The 18,572-nt window shown below is 57.7% G+C and overlaps 1 protein-coding gene across 5 annotated transcripts in view; it reads left to right on the plus strand.

The window, feature by feature from the left end:
- The window catches only part of PLXNA1 (plexin A1), a 108,562-nt gene that overhangs the window by 38,891 nt on the left and 51,099 nt on the right, over positions 1–18,572 (plus strand). For all 5 annotated transcript variants that reach the window (XM_035337413.1, XM_035337416.1, XM_035337417.1 and 2 more), the window contains exons 4-9: positions 2,323–2,463; positions 4,542–4,642; positions 5,207–5,330; positions 7,467–7,620; positions 8,091–8,190; positions 16,694–16,808. In XM_035337413.1, the coding sequence (XP_035193304.1) occupies positions 2,323–2,463; positions 4,542–4,642; positions 5,207–5,330; positions 7,467–7,620; positions 8,091–8,190; positions 16,694–16,808 (735 nt within the window). The remainder of the gene's footprint in view (positions 1–2,322; positions 2,464–4,541; positions 4,643–5,206; positions 5,331–7,466; positions 7,621–8,090; positions 8,191–16,693; positions 16,809–18,572) is intronic.

The raw sequence follows: 18,572 nt of genomic DNA on the forward strand, positions 1-18,572 counted from the left end.
CCCCCTCCCCGTGCGGTGCCGCCCGGTGCAGCTTGCAGGGAAGGTGGGCTGGTTCCGTGCTGTGTGGCCGTGGGGACAGCGTGCGCCTGTGTCCCGCAGAGCAGCCTCCAGCCCTGGTTTAAGAAGGTTCCCCCAAGCAGCCAGCTTGCAGTTTCTTGCCTCCGGTCTCCTCCAGGTGCTTAAGGAGACAACAGCCCAACTCCGTGGGCTCTCCTCGCTCCTGTAGGGTGCCCCATTGCCACGGGGACTGGAAAAACCCCAGTCCATGCCTCCTGCTTCTCCATCTTGGTGGGGAGAAGCTGCGACCCCGCAGCTCCTTCCAGCCCCATGGGAAAGAAAAGCCCCATCCCAAAGCCTTCTCACCACCGGCTCGGCTGCAATCGTGCGAGGCAGCCGAGCTAGGACAGGAATCCGGAGTGAGAAATTAGCGCGGGTAATTATTAGTATTGGGTAATTATATCAGCGTCAGGATGAGGAGAAAGGTTAATAGATTTTTATTTTTTTCCCTCGGTGGCTGCGTTTTCCCCCGGGTGGGAAGGGAAGCAGGGTGGGCAGGAAGGCACGTGCTTCCGAGGGGGCTGCTCTGATTAAAGCACATCCCTGGCCCCGCAGGTGGGCACGGGTGTGCGGGGAGGGCTGGAGAAGCCACCCCTGTGCCGGTAAGAGATGTCTCTGGGAAACCACCGTGTTACGGCCCAAACAGCCATGCCAACCCTCCCAAATCCCATTTTTCCTGACCCCCAGAGCTGCAGCAGGTGCCGGAGGGGAGGATTCCCACGTGTGCACATTTGGGGTGGCCCCAAGGCCCCCTCCAGAGCACCCCGATGTGTTGGCCCCAGCCCTCTTTGACTACAGTCATTATTTTTAGGTCCTTCCTGGAGCCTCAAATTAACTGGAAGTGCTTCACGTCTGTTGTTCTTTTAATACATCTCTTTCTCTTTCCCAGCACTGCGCAGCACAATAACGTAATGGGGAAATTACCCCGCTAGTTAAAAATTACTGCCGGCGCAACATCCCCCCCGTAGATCTATTTTAGGACCAGGGTAAAACTGTATCGATTCCTCCCTGCGGCAGCTCCAGCCCGTAAAAGGGCTGGAGAGGTGCGTCTGTCACCTTGCCATAGCACTCTCCCTCCGGAGAGCTGCCTCGGGCAGGGTTTTGTGGCGGGGAGGCTGAGAGCCAGGAGGGGAGCGACCCACGAGGGGATGTGGGAGGCAGGATTGGGCCCTGTCCGTAATGGGAAGATGCCCAGCGGGGTCCTGGTCATGGGGAACGGCAGGGACCGGGGGCTTGGGGCTGTGCCGAGGGCTCCAAAAAGTTGTGTCTGCCCCTGCGAGGCTGGCACCTGGGTCCCACAGGGCGAGGGCGGCCCCTCTGCGCGCCGCCGCGCTCCCTGGCTGCTCAGGGGTCTCTTTCTTAATTAAATACATTTGTTTTGTAAAACCGCCTAAAAATAATCCGGGGCTGGTGCGTGCAGGAGGCTGGCGGTGAATCAAAGGCGCCGCTCTAATTAAACGGGCCCCGGTTAGTTTGTGAGCCGCATACATTTCCATGCTAATCAGCTGCGCACCGGGATCCTGCTCTCCCGGCCCCGCAGCCTCTGATTGGGAACCGTGCAAACGCCCGGCCCTGCCGGGGGGCTGCGGGGCCAGGATCAAGGTGGGATGTGTTTTGGGAAGGTTGGGGGTCTCCGAAGCAGCAGAGCCTTGCTGGGGCTCGGCTCCTCCTCGGTGGGTGCTGCCGGCCCCGTGGTGCCTCCTAGCGCGGGCAGTGCCGGTGCAGCGAGGAACCGGCCTGCTTGGGAAGCTCCTTCACGTGCTGGTGAGCCCCAGGGGGATCAGAGCCCCTGCCACGCTCCTGCTCGAGGAACAAAGGCGCTTTCTGACCCTCTGCTGACCCTCGGCTTCCTCGAGACCCTTTGGACTTCCCCAGCCACGAGCCCGAGTGTTTCCTTTGGTGGATGGGGAGATGTCAGCGCTCTGCAAGCTGCTGTCCTTACGGCCAGGCCGGGCTCCTCTGGGGGGGCACTTCGGGGTGGGGGAGCGGGGTGCTGAGGAGTTGGGTGTAGTCGTGTGTGGGGTGAAGATTTTGGATGTGTGTATACATGGGAACGGTGGCGACATGCAAAAGGAGAGCAGAACTGCTGCCACTGAGGCCTCCTGGAGAGGGCTGAGATGTCTGTGGTCTGTGCTGCTTTGTGAGGCTGCGGTGGCCGTGGCTTGCCCCCAGTATCCCTAAGGGGGTGCATTCCCTGTTTCTCCCCCTCGGGATGGGTGCGAGGCGTGCACGGGGCCATGCTCATCCTCTCTGCTCTCCCCGCAGATCCTGGTGGACTTGCCGGCCGACAGGAAGCACCAGGCGCTGCAGTACGAGAACGTGGTGGCCCACGAGGGCAGCTCCATCCTGCGAGACCTGGTGCTGAGCCCCGACCGCCAGCACCTCTACGCCATGACCGAGAAGCAGGTAAGGGGAGGGGGCTGCAGCCCCTCGGCTCGCCGGACCCCGCAGCCCAGGTTGCAGCCTGGGGATGTTTTGGGGCAGCTCCCTGGCGGGGATCCGGCCCTTTCTGGAGTCAGTGGCTGCCCACGAGGCACCCGGTGGGGCAGAGCAGCACGGATGAAGGTGCCCTGACCCTCAGGCAGGTGAGCACGGAGCAGCGGGTGCTCTCCCTAAAGCCACCCCATTGCCAATTGCTCCTGTTTGTTCCCTGTGTGGGTGGCAGCCCCCAGACACGCTGTGCATCTCTTCCCCGTGCTGCTTTCGCCCTGATGTCTGGTGCTGTGCTTCCCTCTCCGTCCTTTGGTGTCTCTCTTGGGGACAGACCCCGCCAGAAGGTCACTCTCCTGCTGTTGCCTAATGGCTCTGCTCCCCAGGCTCTGGCCCCAGCTGCTGCCGAGCCGCTCGGTCACCTTTGTCCCCACACCGCCTGGGGATGTGCAGCTCCTCCCTGCTCCCCTGCGCAAAAAAAACCGCCCGGAGGCACCAGATCCCAGACACTGCCCTGCTGCTCCTCTCCTCCCCGTGGTCTGTGCCCCAGGCACTCAGCGTTTGCAGCAGCTGCCTGAAATCCCCGGCCCCTGAGGACTGAGGGCTGCCCGACCCTTCCAGCTTGCTGCAAGGGCTGTGTTCCAGCCCTCCAGAGGTGCAAACCTGACCCAAACCAGGCACGGGCACACAACCGCTGCCCCGGCAGCGCGGTCGGGGCTCGTGGTGAGTTTTAGCTGGCTGTACGGGGGATCGCGTGATCCCAGGCTCGGCGGAGAGCTTGCTGCTCCGAGTTAATCCATCAAAGGGCTGCCAGGCGCCGGGGCGGGGGAAGCAGGATCCTGCTGCGTCAGGGCTTTGTGCCGAGCGGCGGTGGCAGGTTTGGGAGCTGTGGGGCCGGGCTGGCTGGGCGCTCACAGCCTCGCCGTGGTCTGGTCCCGTCTCCTTCCCACACACCGCCTGCATGGTGGAGGAAGAGGAGGAGGATGGAGCTGAGACCAGTGTTGGCAGCTCTCCGCTTGTCCTCCAGGGAACAGGGGGCCCAAGGGGCTGTTTTTGTGGTCCCATCAGCAACCTGTGCTGGTGGCCCGGATCCTCAGCCCTTCTTTTTGGGCAGCCTTGCTGCAGGCAGTGCTGTCCTTGCCACGAGTCCCATCAGCTCTCTGCCTGCCCGGAGAGGGGCACATGGGTGGGACGTTGGCTGGAGCATGGCAGGTCTCCTGGCTGCTCGCCCGCGGGGTTGGTAGGGAGAAGGATGCTGGAGAGCGGCCTCGCGTTTGTCTAGACAGCCCCGCGGGACAGCGGAGACTTTCCCCTCCTCCTCCCAGTTCCTGTCTCTGGTTTCTGCCCTGCTGCAGGAAACCTGAGGCTTTGCAGGTGAGGCGGAGAGGGGATTTGGGCTCCGGAATCTGAGGCTAGGGCAGTGCCAGGCCACATCACGCAGAGCCCGTCCCCTGGCCTGGCAGGATGGAGGAGGGTCCCTGGCTGAGACCATGCCCCTTTTCTTGGGTGCCAGAGGTTGTTTTAGAAATGCTGATGAGAAGTCGTGCCCCATGGGAGCCGTGGGGAACCTGAGACACGGAAGGGGCATGGGCAGCTTCCTGAGCCCCCGCCCCGTCCCCCTGCTTCTCCTCCCTGCTCCTTAATAAAAACTGCTCTTTTCCCTACGACAGCATGGCGTTATCAGAGTGCTGCTGGAAAGTAATTAAATGAACAGTTGTAACAGAGCTCGAAGGGCTCGGAGAACGAGGGGATTTTAATCAAATGTGGAGGAGCAATTAATAAAGGAGCCGTAACCCTTTCGGAGCAGGGCTGCCAGCCACAGGGGTGTTCAGGAGGAGCTGGGGCTGAGCCATTCCCTAAACTGTGCAAAGAAAGGTTTCCCCATCTGGGCCAGCCAGGAGATGTTGTCCATGCAGAGCTCCCATACTCAACCGTGTCATCTCCAAGCCTTTCCCCGCTTGGATCTGCACCCCGTTGAGCCCGGTGAGCAGGAGGGATGCCGGGCAGCGTCACCCCTTGCTGTCCCCTCCTTCACTCCCCGCCTTGTCCCGCAGGTGACGCGGGTGCCGGTGGAGAGCTGCGAGCAGTACGAGAGCTGCGAGCTGTGCCTGGGCTCCCGGGACCCCCACTGTGGCTGGTGCGTCCTCCACAACATGTGAGTACCACGGGCTGGTCCCACAGCCCCAGAGATTTGTAAACTGTGTCCAGCCCCACTGCTTTCCTCCTTGGGGAGGTCTGTCCTGGTCCTCACACCCAGCCGTGGGGTCTGGAGCCCCCCGAGGGGTTTCTTACGGCCGTGCCAGCCCCTCGCCTCCTCCCGTTTCAGGCAGCACCGTACGGCGCACGCACGGTTTGCTCTCCCTCTCCGTTCTGCCTGCTGTCTAATTAAAACGCCTCCCGTAATGAAATAATATTGCGGAAAGCACAAAGAGCAGCGGGAGGGAGTCGTCTGCTCCGTGAGGACAGGCGAGGCACCCGGGGTGGGAGGTGATGGAGCGTGGCGGGCTGTGAACGTGTGCGCTGGGCACGGCGGCTGCAGGGCGAGGTGAGAGGGGCGTGGGCACGGCCGTGCGGGGCGGAGGTGCTGGCACGAGGGGAAAACAGAGCTCCTAGCCCGACCTTGAGCAGATAAAGTCCCTAGCTGGACACCACATCCCTCAGCAGGGTGTCTCATGGCCTGTTTGCCGTCTGCTCACCGTCGCGTTTCGTCCCCCCGCAGATGCTCGCGCAAGGACCGGTGCGAGCGGGCGGACGAGCCGCAGCGCTTCGCCTCCGACCTGCGGCAGTGCGTGCAGCTCACCGTCCAGCCCAAGAACATCTCGGTCACCATGTCGGAGGTCCCGGTAAGCACCCCTGCTGCCCGGGCAGCTACCGAGCCGGGAGGGCAGCAATTAAAATAAATAACGAGGGTACAACAAAGAGGGAGGAAGGGGAAGAGAGGCCCGATACAAATAAAGTGGAGCGAAGTGCAGGGGATTGATGAGGGCTGGCCTGTTGCTGGATGGAGGTAATAGAGCGGCTGATTATTATTCAGAAAAGACCTAACAGAGCAATAAATATTTCTCCGTAATATAAATAACAACATGAGAAGTGCCACGTGTAGGCCAGGGATCCATCTAGCTCGATATCCTGTCTCTGACAGCGGCCAGTAGTGGGTATTTTGGGATGAGGCTTAGATGCACAGCCCTGTCTGTGCAGGCAGAGAGGATGATGTACTCCCACCAAGTATTTTCCAGGCCATTAGCACTGTAAAGAGAATGCAAAACAGCGTATACTAGCAATAAACTCTCAAAAACTGCCTGGTCTGGATGTCTGGCACTCCGGAGTCCTGAAGGAGATGGCCAGAGCATTCCTTGGCTTGCAGACGTGGCTTCGGGATAAATAAGGGAACGCAGAGAAAAGCCCAGGCAGCAGAGGAGGTGCTCGTTTTCCTGCCCAGATGCAGAAAGGGCACAGGGGATGGCCAAACGGTGAGGGTTTGCTTGGGGTTGAGAAAAACTAGTGGAAAAAAACGATACAGGATCCAAGTGATAAAGAATCAAAGATGGGAACGTAATTAATGCCAGTCCATGTGGTTTTCTGTCAAACAAACCACATTTTGTTCTTTGATGAAATTACGACTCGAATTAGAAGAGGGACTGCGGGGATGTGATGTCTTTAGCCTTCTACAAGGCGTTTGACTCGGTACAACACAACATCCTGATTAAAAATTAGCATTATGCAATATTGATAAAGCACGTGTTAAGTGGATTAAGAACTGGCTCCGTGACAGATCTCCAAGTCGTTGTCAGAGGGGAATTGTCACTGAACGGCAACGTTCTGCAAGTGCTTCTGCGGGGATCGGAGCGCGGCTCAGCCGCCCTTCGCACTGCCATTGGTAACGTGGAAATAAAATGTGGGATTGCTGCTGCTGACGTCCTCAGGGGGCACGAGGGGTGCTGCTCTACGTGGTGCCGGGGATGCGATCCCCACGGCGAGCTATGGGGTTCGAGTGGGGCTGCTTTAGCAGAAGGAGCGGGTTTGGTGCCAATACCTCCAAACCAGAGTGAGACCTCGAGGAGGAAGGTCGGCTTTCGAGAGATGTCCTGGAAAGCGGTGCCTTTGGACGGGATCCTGGTGTCCTCACTGTGCTGCTGTGTCAGGAAGGGCTCCCAGGGGCAGGCTGCGAGCACGGCGGGGTTTTGAGCTCATAGCTTTTCAGCTCTCCGTGGTTACTTCTGTGCCTCCCGGCTGGGTGCAGCACAGGGGTCTGGTGTGATCGACACCAGGACACGGCACTCGGGCTGGAGTGAGTGTTTAAAGGAGCAGGCTGAACCTTTTGGTAAACATCATGTAAATGAGCTGACGGCTGGCGAAAATGCCTTCCAGTGCGAGGCTTCCAGAGCTCAATCTGCTTAGCTTATCAAAAAGAAGATTAAGAGGTGACTTGATTACAGAGTATAAGTGCCTTTACAAGGAGCAAATATCAGGGACTAAAGGGCTTTTTAATCTATCAAGGAAAGGCATAACAAGAACTAATGGCTGGAAGCTGAGAAAAATTCAAATGAGAAATAAGGCGAGCGTTTTGTAAAGCGAGAACTGCTGACCCCGGCGATGAATTTGCAAAGGAAGAGGTGGATTCCTCCCCTCTTGATGTCTGCAGAAGTGGATGCCTTTCTCTGAAATATGCTTTAGCCAAACACTGGGCTTGGTCTCTGTAGGGAGTTGAGGTGTGATGGTTTGTGGTGCAGGAGAGGTTAGAAGATGTCAGGCTGTGATTTGTTCACTCTTTAACCCATTTAATTCTGTGCTCTTGTCTTGGCTGGGGCAGTCACGAAGGTGGATGGTGCTTCCTTGGGGCAGGTCTCCCCACCACGTGAGGCTGAAGGAGGAAGGTTGCACCCCCGTGGTCTTTTCTGTTGGCTGGGTGTGCTTGTAGCAGACACAGAGGAGTCTTTTTGGTAGATTCCTGGGGCAATGCTTTGCCTTCTCTCCCCCAGCTGGTCCTGCAGGCCTGGAACGTCCCAGACCTCTCTGCGGGAGTCAACTGCTCCTTCGAAGACTTCACTGAGTCCGAGAGCCGCATCGAGGACGGGAGGATCTACTGCAGCTCTCCCTCTGCCAAGGATGTCATCCCCATCACCAGGGGACGCGGTGAGCTCGGGTCCCCTGGGCGTGGGGTTGGAAGAAAGCCCAAGGCCAGCCTTGTCCTGGTGGCTGCCCCACAGCCAGGCACCGAGGAGGGCAGCCTTCGTGTGACAGTGATCCCCAGGGTCCGAGCAGGGTTCTTGGGGTGTAGGAGGAAAAGGACTTTGCTGCTTCTCAAGGAGCTTGTCCTTGCGCTCCTTGCTCTCCTCCAGGCACAGCTAGATGCTGACACCGTAATGGTGTATGCAGCAGTCCTGCTAATTATGGGGCACCCTGGCCTTGTTCCCCAGCTGTGGACCATTTCTGGGCAGAGGTACTTTACATATCCACAGACTTTAGGATACTGCTGCCCCCAAAACTGTTAAGTTCCCCGCCAGCACCACTGGCATACCCCCAGCACCCTCCTCGTAGTTCCAGATCCGGAGGTTTTGTTAGTTGTCTTGTCTGATGCCCTTCTCTGCCTTGCTCTCTCCTAGGGGACAAGCGAGTGGTGAAGCTCTACCTGAAATCCAAAGAGACGGGGAAGAAGTTTGCCTCTGTGGATTTTGTGTTCTACAACTGCAGCGTCCATCAGTCGTAAGTGACCTGGGCTTCGTGAGTGTGCTCTGGGGACAGACTGGTTGGACAGCGTGAGACGTGGGCAGAAGGAGACCTCAGTCTGTGGGCTGCAAGAAGAAAGTGGAGTGTAGTGGTACTGGCAGTAAGAAACCTCCTCCTCCCACCCTTGTAAACTGGGACAGTGACCAGAGAGCCCACAGCTGGTCTGGGCACGTGGTAACACACAGCATCAGGGCCGAACCTCAGTTAAAAGCAGGGCTTTCGATGTGAAAAAAGCTTTGGAGGAAACTGTCAATTTACTGCATTGCAGGCTGTAGCAGTCCATGTGACTGCAAATGCCAAGCGTCTTGTTATCCCTGGAAACAGTTAACAGGAGGGACTTGGCCATGCAAAAGGAGAGTCGTGTTCTCCTCCGAGGGTACCTGCCTCCCAGCTGTGTGGGGAGGGAGCTGGGAAGTGCCAGCAGCGCTGCGTGGAACCTGCTGCGTGCCGGGGGCCTTTACCTGAGAATTGCCTTGCTGGAAGCGATTGTGAATCTGCTTTCTTGTCAGGCTGCCTTGAAACCTCCTTCAAGTACAGGATATTAGGCAGTCTGAGATGTGTGTGGGATAAAACAGAGGTGTGGATTATTGACGTGCTGTCTAAGCACGGTGGCTGAAGTCTCTAGGAGCGAGCTGCTGGTGAGGAGCTGTGGGCAGCGTGCTCGGGGAGAGGGCTGCGCCGGGGGAATGCCATTGGAGATGCCAGGATGTGTTCGGGCAAAGGATTTGGAGCTGGAGAATGCGAGCAATTTCCTTCTTCTGCCAGCAGCCTCCCACGGATGGTGGCACTCGGGCTGATCAGTAATTATAGATAAGCAAACGCGGAGTGATCTCTTTGGGACAGCGTTTTGCCGAGGATCTAGCCTGGCTCGGGGGGTTGTGTTCGGCGAGTGAGCTGCGGTTCCCGCGTGGATCGGGGGAAGGCAGGTGGGATGTGGGCATCCCGGCTGGGTGCGTGCAGCGAGGCCTGCCTCCGAAAGGCCCGGGGAAATCGAGGTGAGAGAGCAAAATGAAGCTGTTGCCACTCAAGTGGGGCCCTGCAAGCCTTGTGCATCGCAACCCCTGGGTTTCTGCCCTGCCTGCGCTGGCACAAGGAGCAGGATTTTCTCCAGGGCGTGCTGCGACGGCGAGGAGGGAGAGCGAGGGAGGAGGGAGTTTGCAAACTTGACTTTCGCACTCACCTTGCCTCCCGAGATGAGCTTTGTCTCCCTTCACGTCGTGTGGTTTCAATAACATGAGCTCAGCTTTGGCTCAGGGTGGCTGCATGTCATTATTTTGCAAATCAGAAAGCAGATGCCACTTTTATTTTTCTAAACGAAAGAAACAAGACTCTTAAGTACAACGAGGATTGGATTAGCCCAACGAGGGCCACAGCGTTTTGGTCCAGCGGGAAGGGCTGGGGAAGGAATTGGCATTTTATTTTATGTGCCTGACATAGGAGCAAAAAACCCACCCCCCTCTTCCCCAACAAACCTACAACAAAGAGCCCTGACTGATTTATTACCGCGTTGATGTTTAATTTTGGATGCATTATTTAAAAAGGCTAATTATGGATGCATTAATATTTATGGGCTCCGGTTGGAGCTGATAGAAAAGTCCACGTTCTAGGCTGGTGAACATTATTATTATTTTCTTTACGTCAAGAATTTTAGGGTTTGGAGGCAGTTTTAACTATGTGACCTGCAGTCGAATCATACCCACCGAACACGACAGTCTCGAGGGTGATGCAATACTTTTAAATACCATTTGCAGACAGGCGTCTTTAATGGATCTCCTCGGAGTTAATAGCCTTTCAGATCCAGGTTTCATATTTTGCGGAGGAAAATCTATAAGTCAGCCTGATAAATTCTGTATTAGGAACAATGTGCTTTTCCACGAGGCTAATGTTTTTCCTGTGGAGTTCTCTGATGACCGTGCATTATGTTTTCGTTTTACATGTGGGCAGCTTTGCTTGAGTTGGGAGCCAGAGGCCTGCACGTCGAGTCATTCCTCAGCCGAGGATGAAATGTTTAGGTGAGATTTTCAAACTGCTGCGGAAGGACAGAGGAACTGCAAGGCAGCTCTTCTGCTGGTGTGAGCCAGAGCAGGTCCTGGGGAGCTGATGCTCCTCCACCCGCATGGTTCTGGGTCTGACCCCTACGGTTTTCAGCAAATGCCTGGAAAGGCATCTGCAAAATGCACTGCCTTTTGGTGGCTGCGGGTCGGATCCTGTGCGAGCATCCCAGGTCTCTGCTCCTTACGGCCTCGCACAACTGCTCTCCCTGTGCATTTCCAAGGCAGAAAGTCCTGAGGGTTTGTTCCAGGCTCCTTCCCACAACTCATGGTGCCTTTCAGGCTTTCATCAGGTGCCTCTGCTTCCTCCGATTTTCCCTTTCTACCACCTGCAGCCTGAAATACTTAGTACAGACTCAGATTCTCAGGGTAGCTCTTGTTTTGGGATGCCCGACCAATATGCCTTGTGGATTTCGGGGGGCGAGCAGGCGCTGTGCCCCTTTACAGGACGCTTCCAGCTGGCTGCTTGCAACAAGGGATCCCTTTGGCACCTGCCTCTTTAGCAGGGAGATGATGCTGTGACTTCGGGCTGGTTTCAGTCCCCTTTTCCTGGGAGCTGGGCTGATGTGGGCAATCCCCAGGTGACACAGAAAGGGTATAAATCACAGTAAATGGTGTGACAACACAGAGAGGGCTGTGCTGGGGGTACCAGACACTGCACCAGGGCTGTTCCAGCTCCTCCTGCAGAAAAGCCCCGCAGCAGGGCCTTGTCCTAGTTCTGCTGGATTCGAAGGGTGAGCGGGGAGGCAGAGCTTGCCGTGATTGAAAAATGAGCGAGGTTTGTTTGTGAGGAAAACAAATCGTTTCCCGTTAAGAGCAAAGAGGACGAGCTTCATGCCCCTGCTGCAGCCTGCGAGGAGGCGGAGATGCTGCCAAGGAGGCAGGTGGGGGTTTGTCTCACTGAGTCTTTCCTCATAGCAGGCAGGAATTTAAGCAGGCTTTTGAGGCCATGAGGTGTTTGAGGATGGGTAAAGGGTAAAACTATTGTATGAATGCCTCAGTGAGCTCCTCTGTCCAGGGGGGTGTCGGTGTTTGCCATGAGGCAGGGAGGGATCTGACACAAATACTGATTGCTCCGCATGCAGGGGGTGTGCATGGGTCAGGGGCATTGGCTGGTTGGGGTCAGATGCTCCTGAATTCCTCAGCAGGGGGATTTTTGTTAAAGATTGGCAGGATGATGTGGAGAGTGCTGAATCTGCACTGAGACCCCTGTCACCAGCTCGTGCCCTACGGAGCACGTGGAGCGCTCCTGTGCATGGAAGGACAGCACATCATGTCCCTGGGGAAGGCTTTCCTCCTGCTCTGGGTCACCTGGAAAGCTCCTCTGGGTCTCAGGCAGATTTTTTTTTCTGGGTTGTGACATTTGGAGTATTTTCCTCCAGGTTTTGGGTCTTTTTCTCCTGAAGGTCTGTGCGTTGGGGAGGGGGTTGCTGGTGGAGCCACCATCTGCATTGAATGGAGAAGAGGAAACCTGGAGTTTGGTGCAGAAAACTGGGTCCCTTGCGGAGGGGGATGCAGGAGGGTATCCACAAGCTCACGGGGCTGCCCCTGTGGGCTCAGGGGATGGAGAGCACCAAGCTGGAGGCCTGTGTGGTTCCCTCAGGGGTTTCCTATGGGGCATTGATCAGACACGATTGAAGACCACTTGGCGGCTTTGATAGTCTAATGAATCAGCCTGTGTCCGGAGTGCCTGTGTGCAGATGTGGAGGTTGTCTTTGTAAGCATTAAGCTCCCTCTTCAAAGCATTCTCTGGGAAATGAGTCCCCTTTAAAGATAAAGCCGGGATGCTAGGCTCCCTGCCTGCCTCCAGCAAAGAGAGGTGGGTGAGTGGGAAATCCCCCTGCAAAGGCAGAGAACAATGCAGGGCGAGGGCGGGGAGCACCAGGAGAGGGGAATTCCTCGGGATGTGAGTGCTGCAGAGCTGGGGCCCCGGGGGAGCCTGCATGGGGCTGACACAGAGCCCCCTCATCCAGGCTCTGCCTCCGACAGGCCCCAAACCCAGCTGTTTCCAAGGACAACTGAGACTCGGTTCTTCCCACTGCTCCCATGCCTGCTGTCAGCATTTCCCTTCTGGAAATTCAGGTTCTTAACTGCTGCTGGGGTTTGTCTTTTTGGTCCTGGGGGGCTGGCAAGTGGAGGGGACGGGGAGGAGGACGCCAGTGTTGGCACTTGTGTGATGCCGTGGCGTGCCTGGCACATCACCAAAATGCCCCCGGCACGTGGGGAGAGGCAAGCCCATGGCCACAAGCAGTGTGGAAACAAAACCCAGGCAGTGGCACTGGCAAAGGGGAAAAATCCCAGGTGAGGGTGGCTGATGCTGAGAGACGGCTCTGGGCAGACTTGAAATTGGTACCGATGGATGCCTGTGCTGTGCTTGTGCACATCCATGGGGTAACGGTGGTACTGCCCTCGTTGCTGTGCCAGTTGTGATGCCAGGGTGCTGAATGTGTCCGAGGGTGCTGAGTGTCTCGAGCAGTGTGCAGACATCTCTCCTGGCTGGAGAGATGAGACTGCTGCGTTCGAGTAGGGCAGCCCCGTTGCACAGGTCGGGCTGGCCCTATAAGCCTCCATTAGGCAAATGGGATTTTAATGCCTTGCTCAGGGGCTGGGAGCAGCAGGGCTGCTCTCCTCGCCTGTCTGCCATACTGCAGAGCCCGCCGGCCGGTTGCTTTGTCCCAGCTGCTTGTTGGCAGCATGGGACAGTGCCAGCCTTGTTACCAGGCTCCTGTCCGGCTGGGCTGCCCGCAGCATGCTCGGTAGCTGCTTGGAAAGCCAGGGCTGCTAATTTCCAGATGTTTGCAGATGCTTTCTTCTCCACAGCACGGACAGATGGCTGCAGGCAGCTCACTAAGTGTGTCTGTGTTTTACCACCTCTGAGCTGTGAGGCGGTAACAGATCTGCGCCTGTTCCGAGGCTAGGGCAGGTGGGAAACCTTGTAGGATCACACCAGAGACTGCTCGGGATAACCTGTTGTAGGTCACGATTGCTGTGAGCGAGGAGGAGGGCTGGTACAGCCTGGTGGTGTGTTTCAAATGAAATACTTCTGAAGAGTTTAAAACTCAGGGCCTGATTCTGCAAGCTCTAGGCAGGGAGATGTGTCGACGCAGTGGGTTTTCTGTGCCCAACCCCTGCACCTGTGAGCAGGACCCCAAGCAAAACCCTTCACAGCAGGGATGGAAAAGCCCCCCAAAAAGGGAGGGCAGCAAGTTGCTGGTTTGAGGTGGGCGGAGAGGGCTGGAGGGAGGTGAGAGCAGATCTCCTGCTGTGGCTCTGCCTCATGCCAGGGGTCTGGGTAGGGACCGGGGACACTGCCTGCCTGCTCCTGCTGCTCTTCCAGCTTCCCTCCCTCCCTGGGGCAATGCGATGGATAGAGAGCCCAAAGTGCTGCAGCTCGGCCCCTCACCCCGTGCAGCTGCTGCTCCAGATGCAGGCTGTGCTGGAGCTGGGTATCCGCTAAGGATGCATCCTCCTTGCCAGGAGAAGGTCTGAGGAGCAGCCTGGGGGCTCGTGGGCGGTGTGTGGCGAGTGCATGCAGATGCTGTTTACACCAGCGCCGTGTTCATCGTTCCCCTCTCGGTGGCCCTCCCTTGTTCCGCACTGGGTGTCGTTGAACTCGGCCCATCTCATCTCCCTGCAGTGTGCTGTGTCCTTCCCCCAGAAACACGCTGCTCCATGGCAGTAGCCCCAGTAGTGCACACATCCCAGCCCTAAGCCTCCCCTGTTCAGCACAGGATTATTCCCCTGCCTTGCTGCTTCTCCGAAGGCAGCTTGCAGGGTGGACGGAGCTGGTGGGGTTCACCTTTAGCCACCCGCTCCCTCTCCTTCCCCTCTCTCCCTCCCTCTCTTGTTTGCTCACCCAGCCTTATCTCGCTCCTGCGGATGCCGGTTTTGTTTTCTGCCTTTCCCTCTCCGCTCGGAGCACTGGAGAGCTCTCAGCTCTTTCAGGCCGGAGATAAGAGAAGCGAGCGGCCGCGTTCCCAGGCCGGCTGGATGCCGATGCGGCGGCGAGGCACGCGTGGCACGCCTGGGGCTGGGAGTTGGGAAGGGCAGGGGGCGGTGAGCCCGCTCCCCGCTGGCTTCTACAACCAAGAGAGAGCTGCTGGGGCTGTTGGAGGTTGGTTTGGAAAGTGGGGGAAGCACCAGGGAAAGGGGAGCAGCACCAGGGAAAGGGGAGCAGCACCAGGAAGGCTCCAGCCAGCCTGGCAGTGAGCCGGGGGGCAAACACCAAAGCAGCAGGCAGGCTCCGGTGCTGCCCCCAGCCTGCCCAGAGCTGTCCCCTGGCTGGTGGGGAGCCGCCTGCCGGCTCTTTCTGGGGGCGGATTTATGGCAGGCAGCAAGTCCGGGCTTGTTTCAGGGTGGGGAATCTGTGCACAGAGCAATCCTGAAATCCTGGAGAGGTTGCAGCTCCTTGTGCACAAGGGCGTTAGGAGGGAGGGGAGCACAGCTGAGGTGTCCCCTCCCCTTTTTCTTGCCTTCCCTGCAGGCTTCGCCTCTCCCCAGTCCCTACAAGGGCTCTGTTGAAGGCATTGGGGACGAGGGGAGCAAACCGAGGGTCCCCAAGGGTCCGTGTATCGGTGCTGTGCCTGGCCAGCCTGCTCGCCCTGCCTCGCTTCAGGGAGGGGGGGGGAGGGGGGGGGGCTTCAGCACATGCGGGAGAAACTCCCGCTAATTATCAGGAGTGATGAAAGCCTCTCAGGCAAGAAGTGACGAGGGAGAAGTGCCTGACCGTGGGAAGGAGAGAGACAGCACAGATGGCACCGTGCTGCCGAGCAGCCTGCTCCCGCGTGGGGAACAGCCCGCGGGGACAAATGGCCGCCTGGGGACAGCCCCGGCCCCTCCACAGGGCCCGACCTTGGAGCTCGGCCTGTCCTGCAGCAGGGCCCAGCCCTTGGCTCCTGTGTGTGGGGTTTATTAATTAATTTATTTTTTAATTCTGTATTTTATTTTTTGGTTTCTTGGCCTCCAGGCTGTGCTCCCTGGGACAGGCCTTAGGTGCTGTGGGGCCAGAGGTGTGTGTGAGTGCACTTATGGTGGCTCTTGGAAAATCATCTCTGAAAATTATCGCTTTAAAAGCAACCCAGTCGGTTAGAAGCAGCCAGCAGGGAGTGAGTTTAGAGGTGGAGGTGTCCCGCATGGCACTGGGTGGCATGTATGGGACCCGGGGCCTCTCTTCAGGACCCCAAAGGCCTCGTGGCTGGGAACCCGCCTGGCCTGCAGCAGCTCGATCCTGCTGCTCGTCTGCCTCCTCTGCCGAATGGCCCCAGTGGTGGATGCGCTTCCCTGAGGATTAACCCTGCTTTCCCTGCCCTGCTGCCCCCATGTCCCGCATTTACCTGCCCCCCCTCAGCCCCCCCCCATTGTACTTGAGCCCTTTAGGGCGAGGACCAGGGGTAGGAGCGGTCCTTTTGTGTCCCCCATGCCCCCCCCGCCGCACCTCCCTCCATCAAAGCAACCGGAGATAGGAGGCTACGGCTGTGCTTTTAAGTCGAATCTCTGCAGCTGAAATAAAATTGCATATATTTGCATAAGGAGCATCTCAATTAGCATATTTGTGGGTAAAGCTAAAAGGGCTGTTCATTTGGAAGTGAAAATGTGAGCGAAACATGGAAATGACTTCCAGCCCCCTTTACAAGCAGCTTAATTAAATATTTCCTTAGCGTGTGCGCATGGATTTAGGAAGCTATCGCTGTGGATGTAACGGGGTGTGAAGCCCCCGGGCGGGGAGCTGTAGCCCCACAAAGCCCCACGTGTGCCTGGGCACCCTGGGATGTCCCCACGCCTCTGAAGGATGTAGGGACAGGGATTTGGGGTGCCCATCCCGGGGGTTCTATGCAGGAAGAGGGAAACATTTCGGGTGGGAGGCACGCGCTGCCGCAAAGGGCTGGGGCCGAGGGGGCTGGGGAGCGGGTCACACACGACGCATTGTGCGCGGCTGAAAGGCACCACAGTGCCGAGACGTTAATCTGACCCAACCTTTAGCCACTTCTCATTCTCCTCTCAATGAGCGTGCATTAAGCTGGCTCTTCCGCCCACTCTCCCTGAAGCGGAGAGTCCTTGTTCTGCCTGCTCGTGCTAGAATTGCCTTTCATCACACAATCCAGCTCCCAGAGCTGCAGCGTGGCCCCCTCCCGGGCTGGCGGGGAGGGACGGGCTCAGCTCCGCCAAGCAGGGGGAGCGTGGTGGGTGCTGGGGGAAGGATGAAGCACCCCTTCGGTGCTGCTGAGCCTGGGTAGCAAAGCCCTGGGTGTGCAGCTCTGCCATCCCTTGGGGCTGGGGGAGAGATGCTGTGAACCCCCTTCTTTACGCACCGGCCGACCTTGTGGTGCTGTGTAGCCCCCACGTAGCCCCGCAGGATCGGCCCCGGCGCTGCTGCGGGGTTTGGCCCCTGCTGCCACCACCTAACGCTGCCTGCTTTGCTCTCTCCTCAGCTGCCTGTCCTGCGTGAACGGCTCCTTCCCCTGCCACTGGTGCAAGTACCGGCACATCTGCACCCACAACGCCGCCGACTGCTCCTTCCTGGAGGGGCGTGTCAAGCTCTCCGAGGTAAGGCAAGACACCTCTGCTCTCCTCTCCTTGTCCTGTCGCGTCCCCTTGCCCTGCAGGGATGGGTTTAACAGAGGAAAAGCCTTTTCCAAATCTTTCCCACCGCCTCATTTCCCATGCAGGCCATGCCCGTGATGCTGGGCTTGCCTGGGAAGCAAGGAGGGAGCTGTGGGAAGAGCTGGGGGGCTGCCTGCTGGCAGGGAGAGGCTGTACGGGCTGGGAAGTGTCATTGCAGAGGCTGTTGGGGAATCTGGGCTAAGTCAGAAAGCACTTTAGGCTGAATGAAGTGAAAAACAAAGGCAGAGACGCTTAAGCATTTTCCTTTGATGTTTTTGAAGGGAGCAAGCTTGAATTGTCATTGCAGAACAACTTGTTTTCAGAGAGGGGAAGGTTTAAATCCGCAAAACAAACCATTTTGCTGCACCTCACGCCTTCTTCGTCTCTAATACTTTGCAAAGAAACATGTTACTTTGTGGGGGTTTATCCTGCACAGCATCTGTGCTGACAGCCAGGCAGATCCATCACTCACGGGGCACCTACAGGAGGTCCCTGCCTCTGCAACCTGCCAGGGCAACGCTGCCTGGTTGGGTTCTGGTGAGGTCTGGCAAGCAACCTGTGTCTCTGTGGGTCCTGAAGGGAGAGTTTTGGGGAGGACAGTCTGTCCTGACCCTGCCAAACCCATAGGGGTGTCCCAGGCTGAGCCTGCCTGGGTTTCCAGTCGTGCTGCCCAAGGCGTGCTGCTGGGAGCAGTGCTGCGATGTCCTGCTGAACGGTTCAAATGGATGGTGGCCTGGGGAGAGCATTCGCCAAATTGTCTGAGAGAAACTTCCCCCACGCTGGCTGTTCAGGGTCTGAGCTCTGTCAGAGCTTGTGTCATGGTGGCCGCCAAGCCAGGGCTGGTTCCTGAGAACAAAGAACAAAAGAGGCTTGTCTGAGGAGCCTCACAAGACTTTGCCATCCTGGCTGGCACGAGAGCAAGCCTCCCGCTGTGTCTGTCTGCTTGGGAGGAGCAGCAGCCGCATCTCTGAGTGGATCTCATGTGATTTGTGCCTTACGATGTCTCCCTTCATCCTCGGTGAGAACCTGTGGCCTCGTGGGTCCCCTTCTGGATCGGGGTTGCTGTCCTCCTTGTCCCTGTGCTTCAGTGCTGGCCTTGGAGTTGGATGGAACCGCCTGTGGCTGAGGAGCCCCCAGCCATATTACTCACGTGTGTGTTTTCCCCTCCTGACCCTGCCTCTGTAGCTGCTCTGGGCTCCTCACTGGAACAGGTCAAGCTCCCAGCAGGGAACAATCAATTTTTCCCCTTCATCCTGCCTGCCTCTTCCATTACTTGAGGAGCTCGAGCCCTCCAGGAGGGGATGGGAGAGCTGGGCCATTACTCAGCCAGTGCTTGGCCACCAGCAGCACAATTCCTCGTGTGCTGGGACCTGATGGATGGAGCAGCATCTTCACCCGTGCTGGGGCTAGCACTGCGTGTCTTCTCCATTTTCCTGTGGAAAACCAGGGTGCCTGGACCTGCTGCCTCTGCGTGGAGCTGCTGCGTCTACAGGAGAAGATTTGGGCTTTGCAGTCTGCAGGCAGAGGTGCTTGGGTCTCTGCTTGGGTGCTCGCTGCACCTCTTCGGGCTTCAGGAGCAAAGGATGTGGGTGGACTTGCAGAAGATGGTGGCATTACCTGCACAGGGCTGCGCTGGATCCAACATCGTTCCTCTGGGCATGGAGCTGAGCAAAGCCTTCTTCTCTGCCAAGCGCATCTGGAGAGCTG

The sequence above is a fragment of the Oxyura jamaicensis genome, chromosome 12, assembly GCF_011077185.1.
Source record: "Oxyura jamaicensis isolate SHBP4307 breed ruddy duck chromosome 12, BPBGC_Ojam_1.0, whole genome shotgun sequence".
NCBI lineage: Eukaryota > Metazoa > Chordata > Aves > Anseriformes > Anatidae > Oxyura > Oxyura jamaicensis.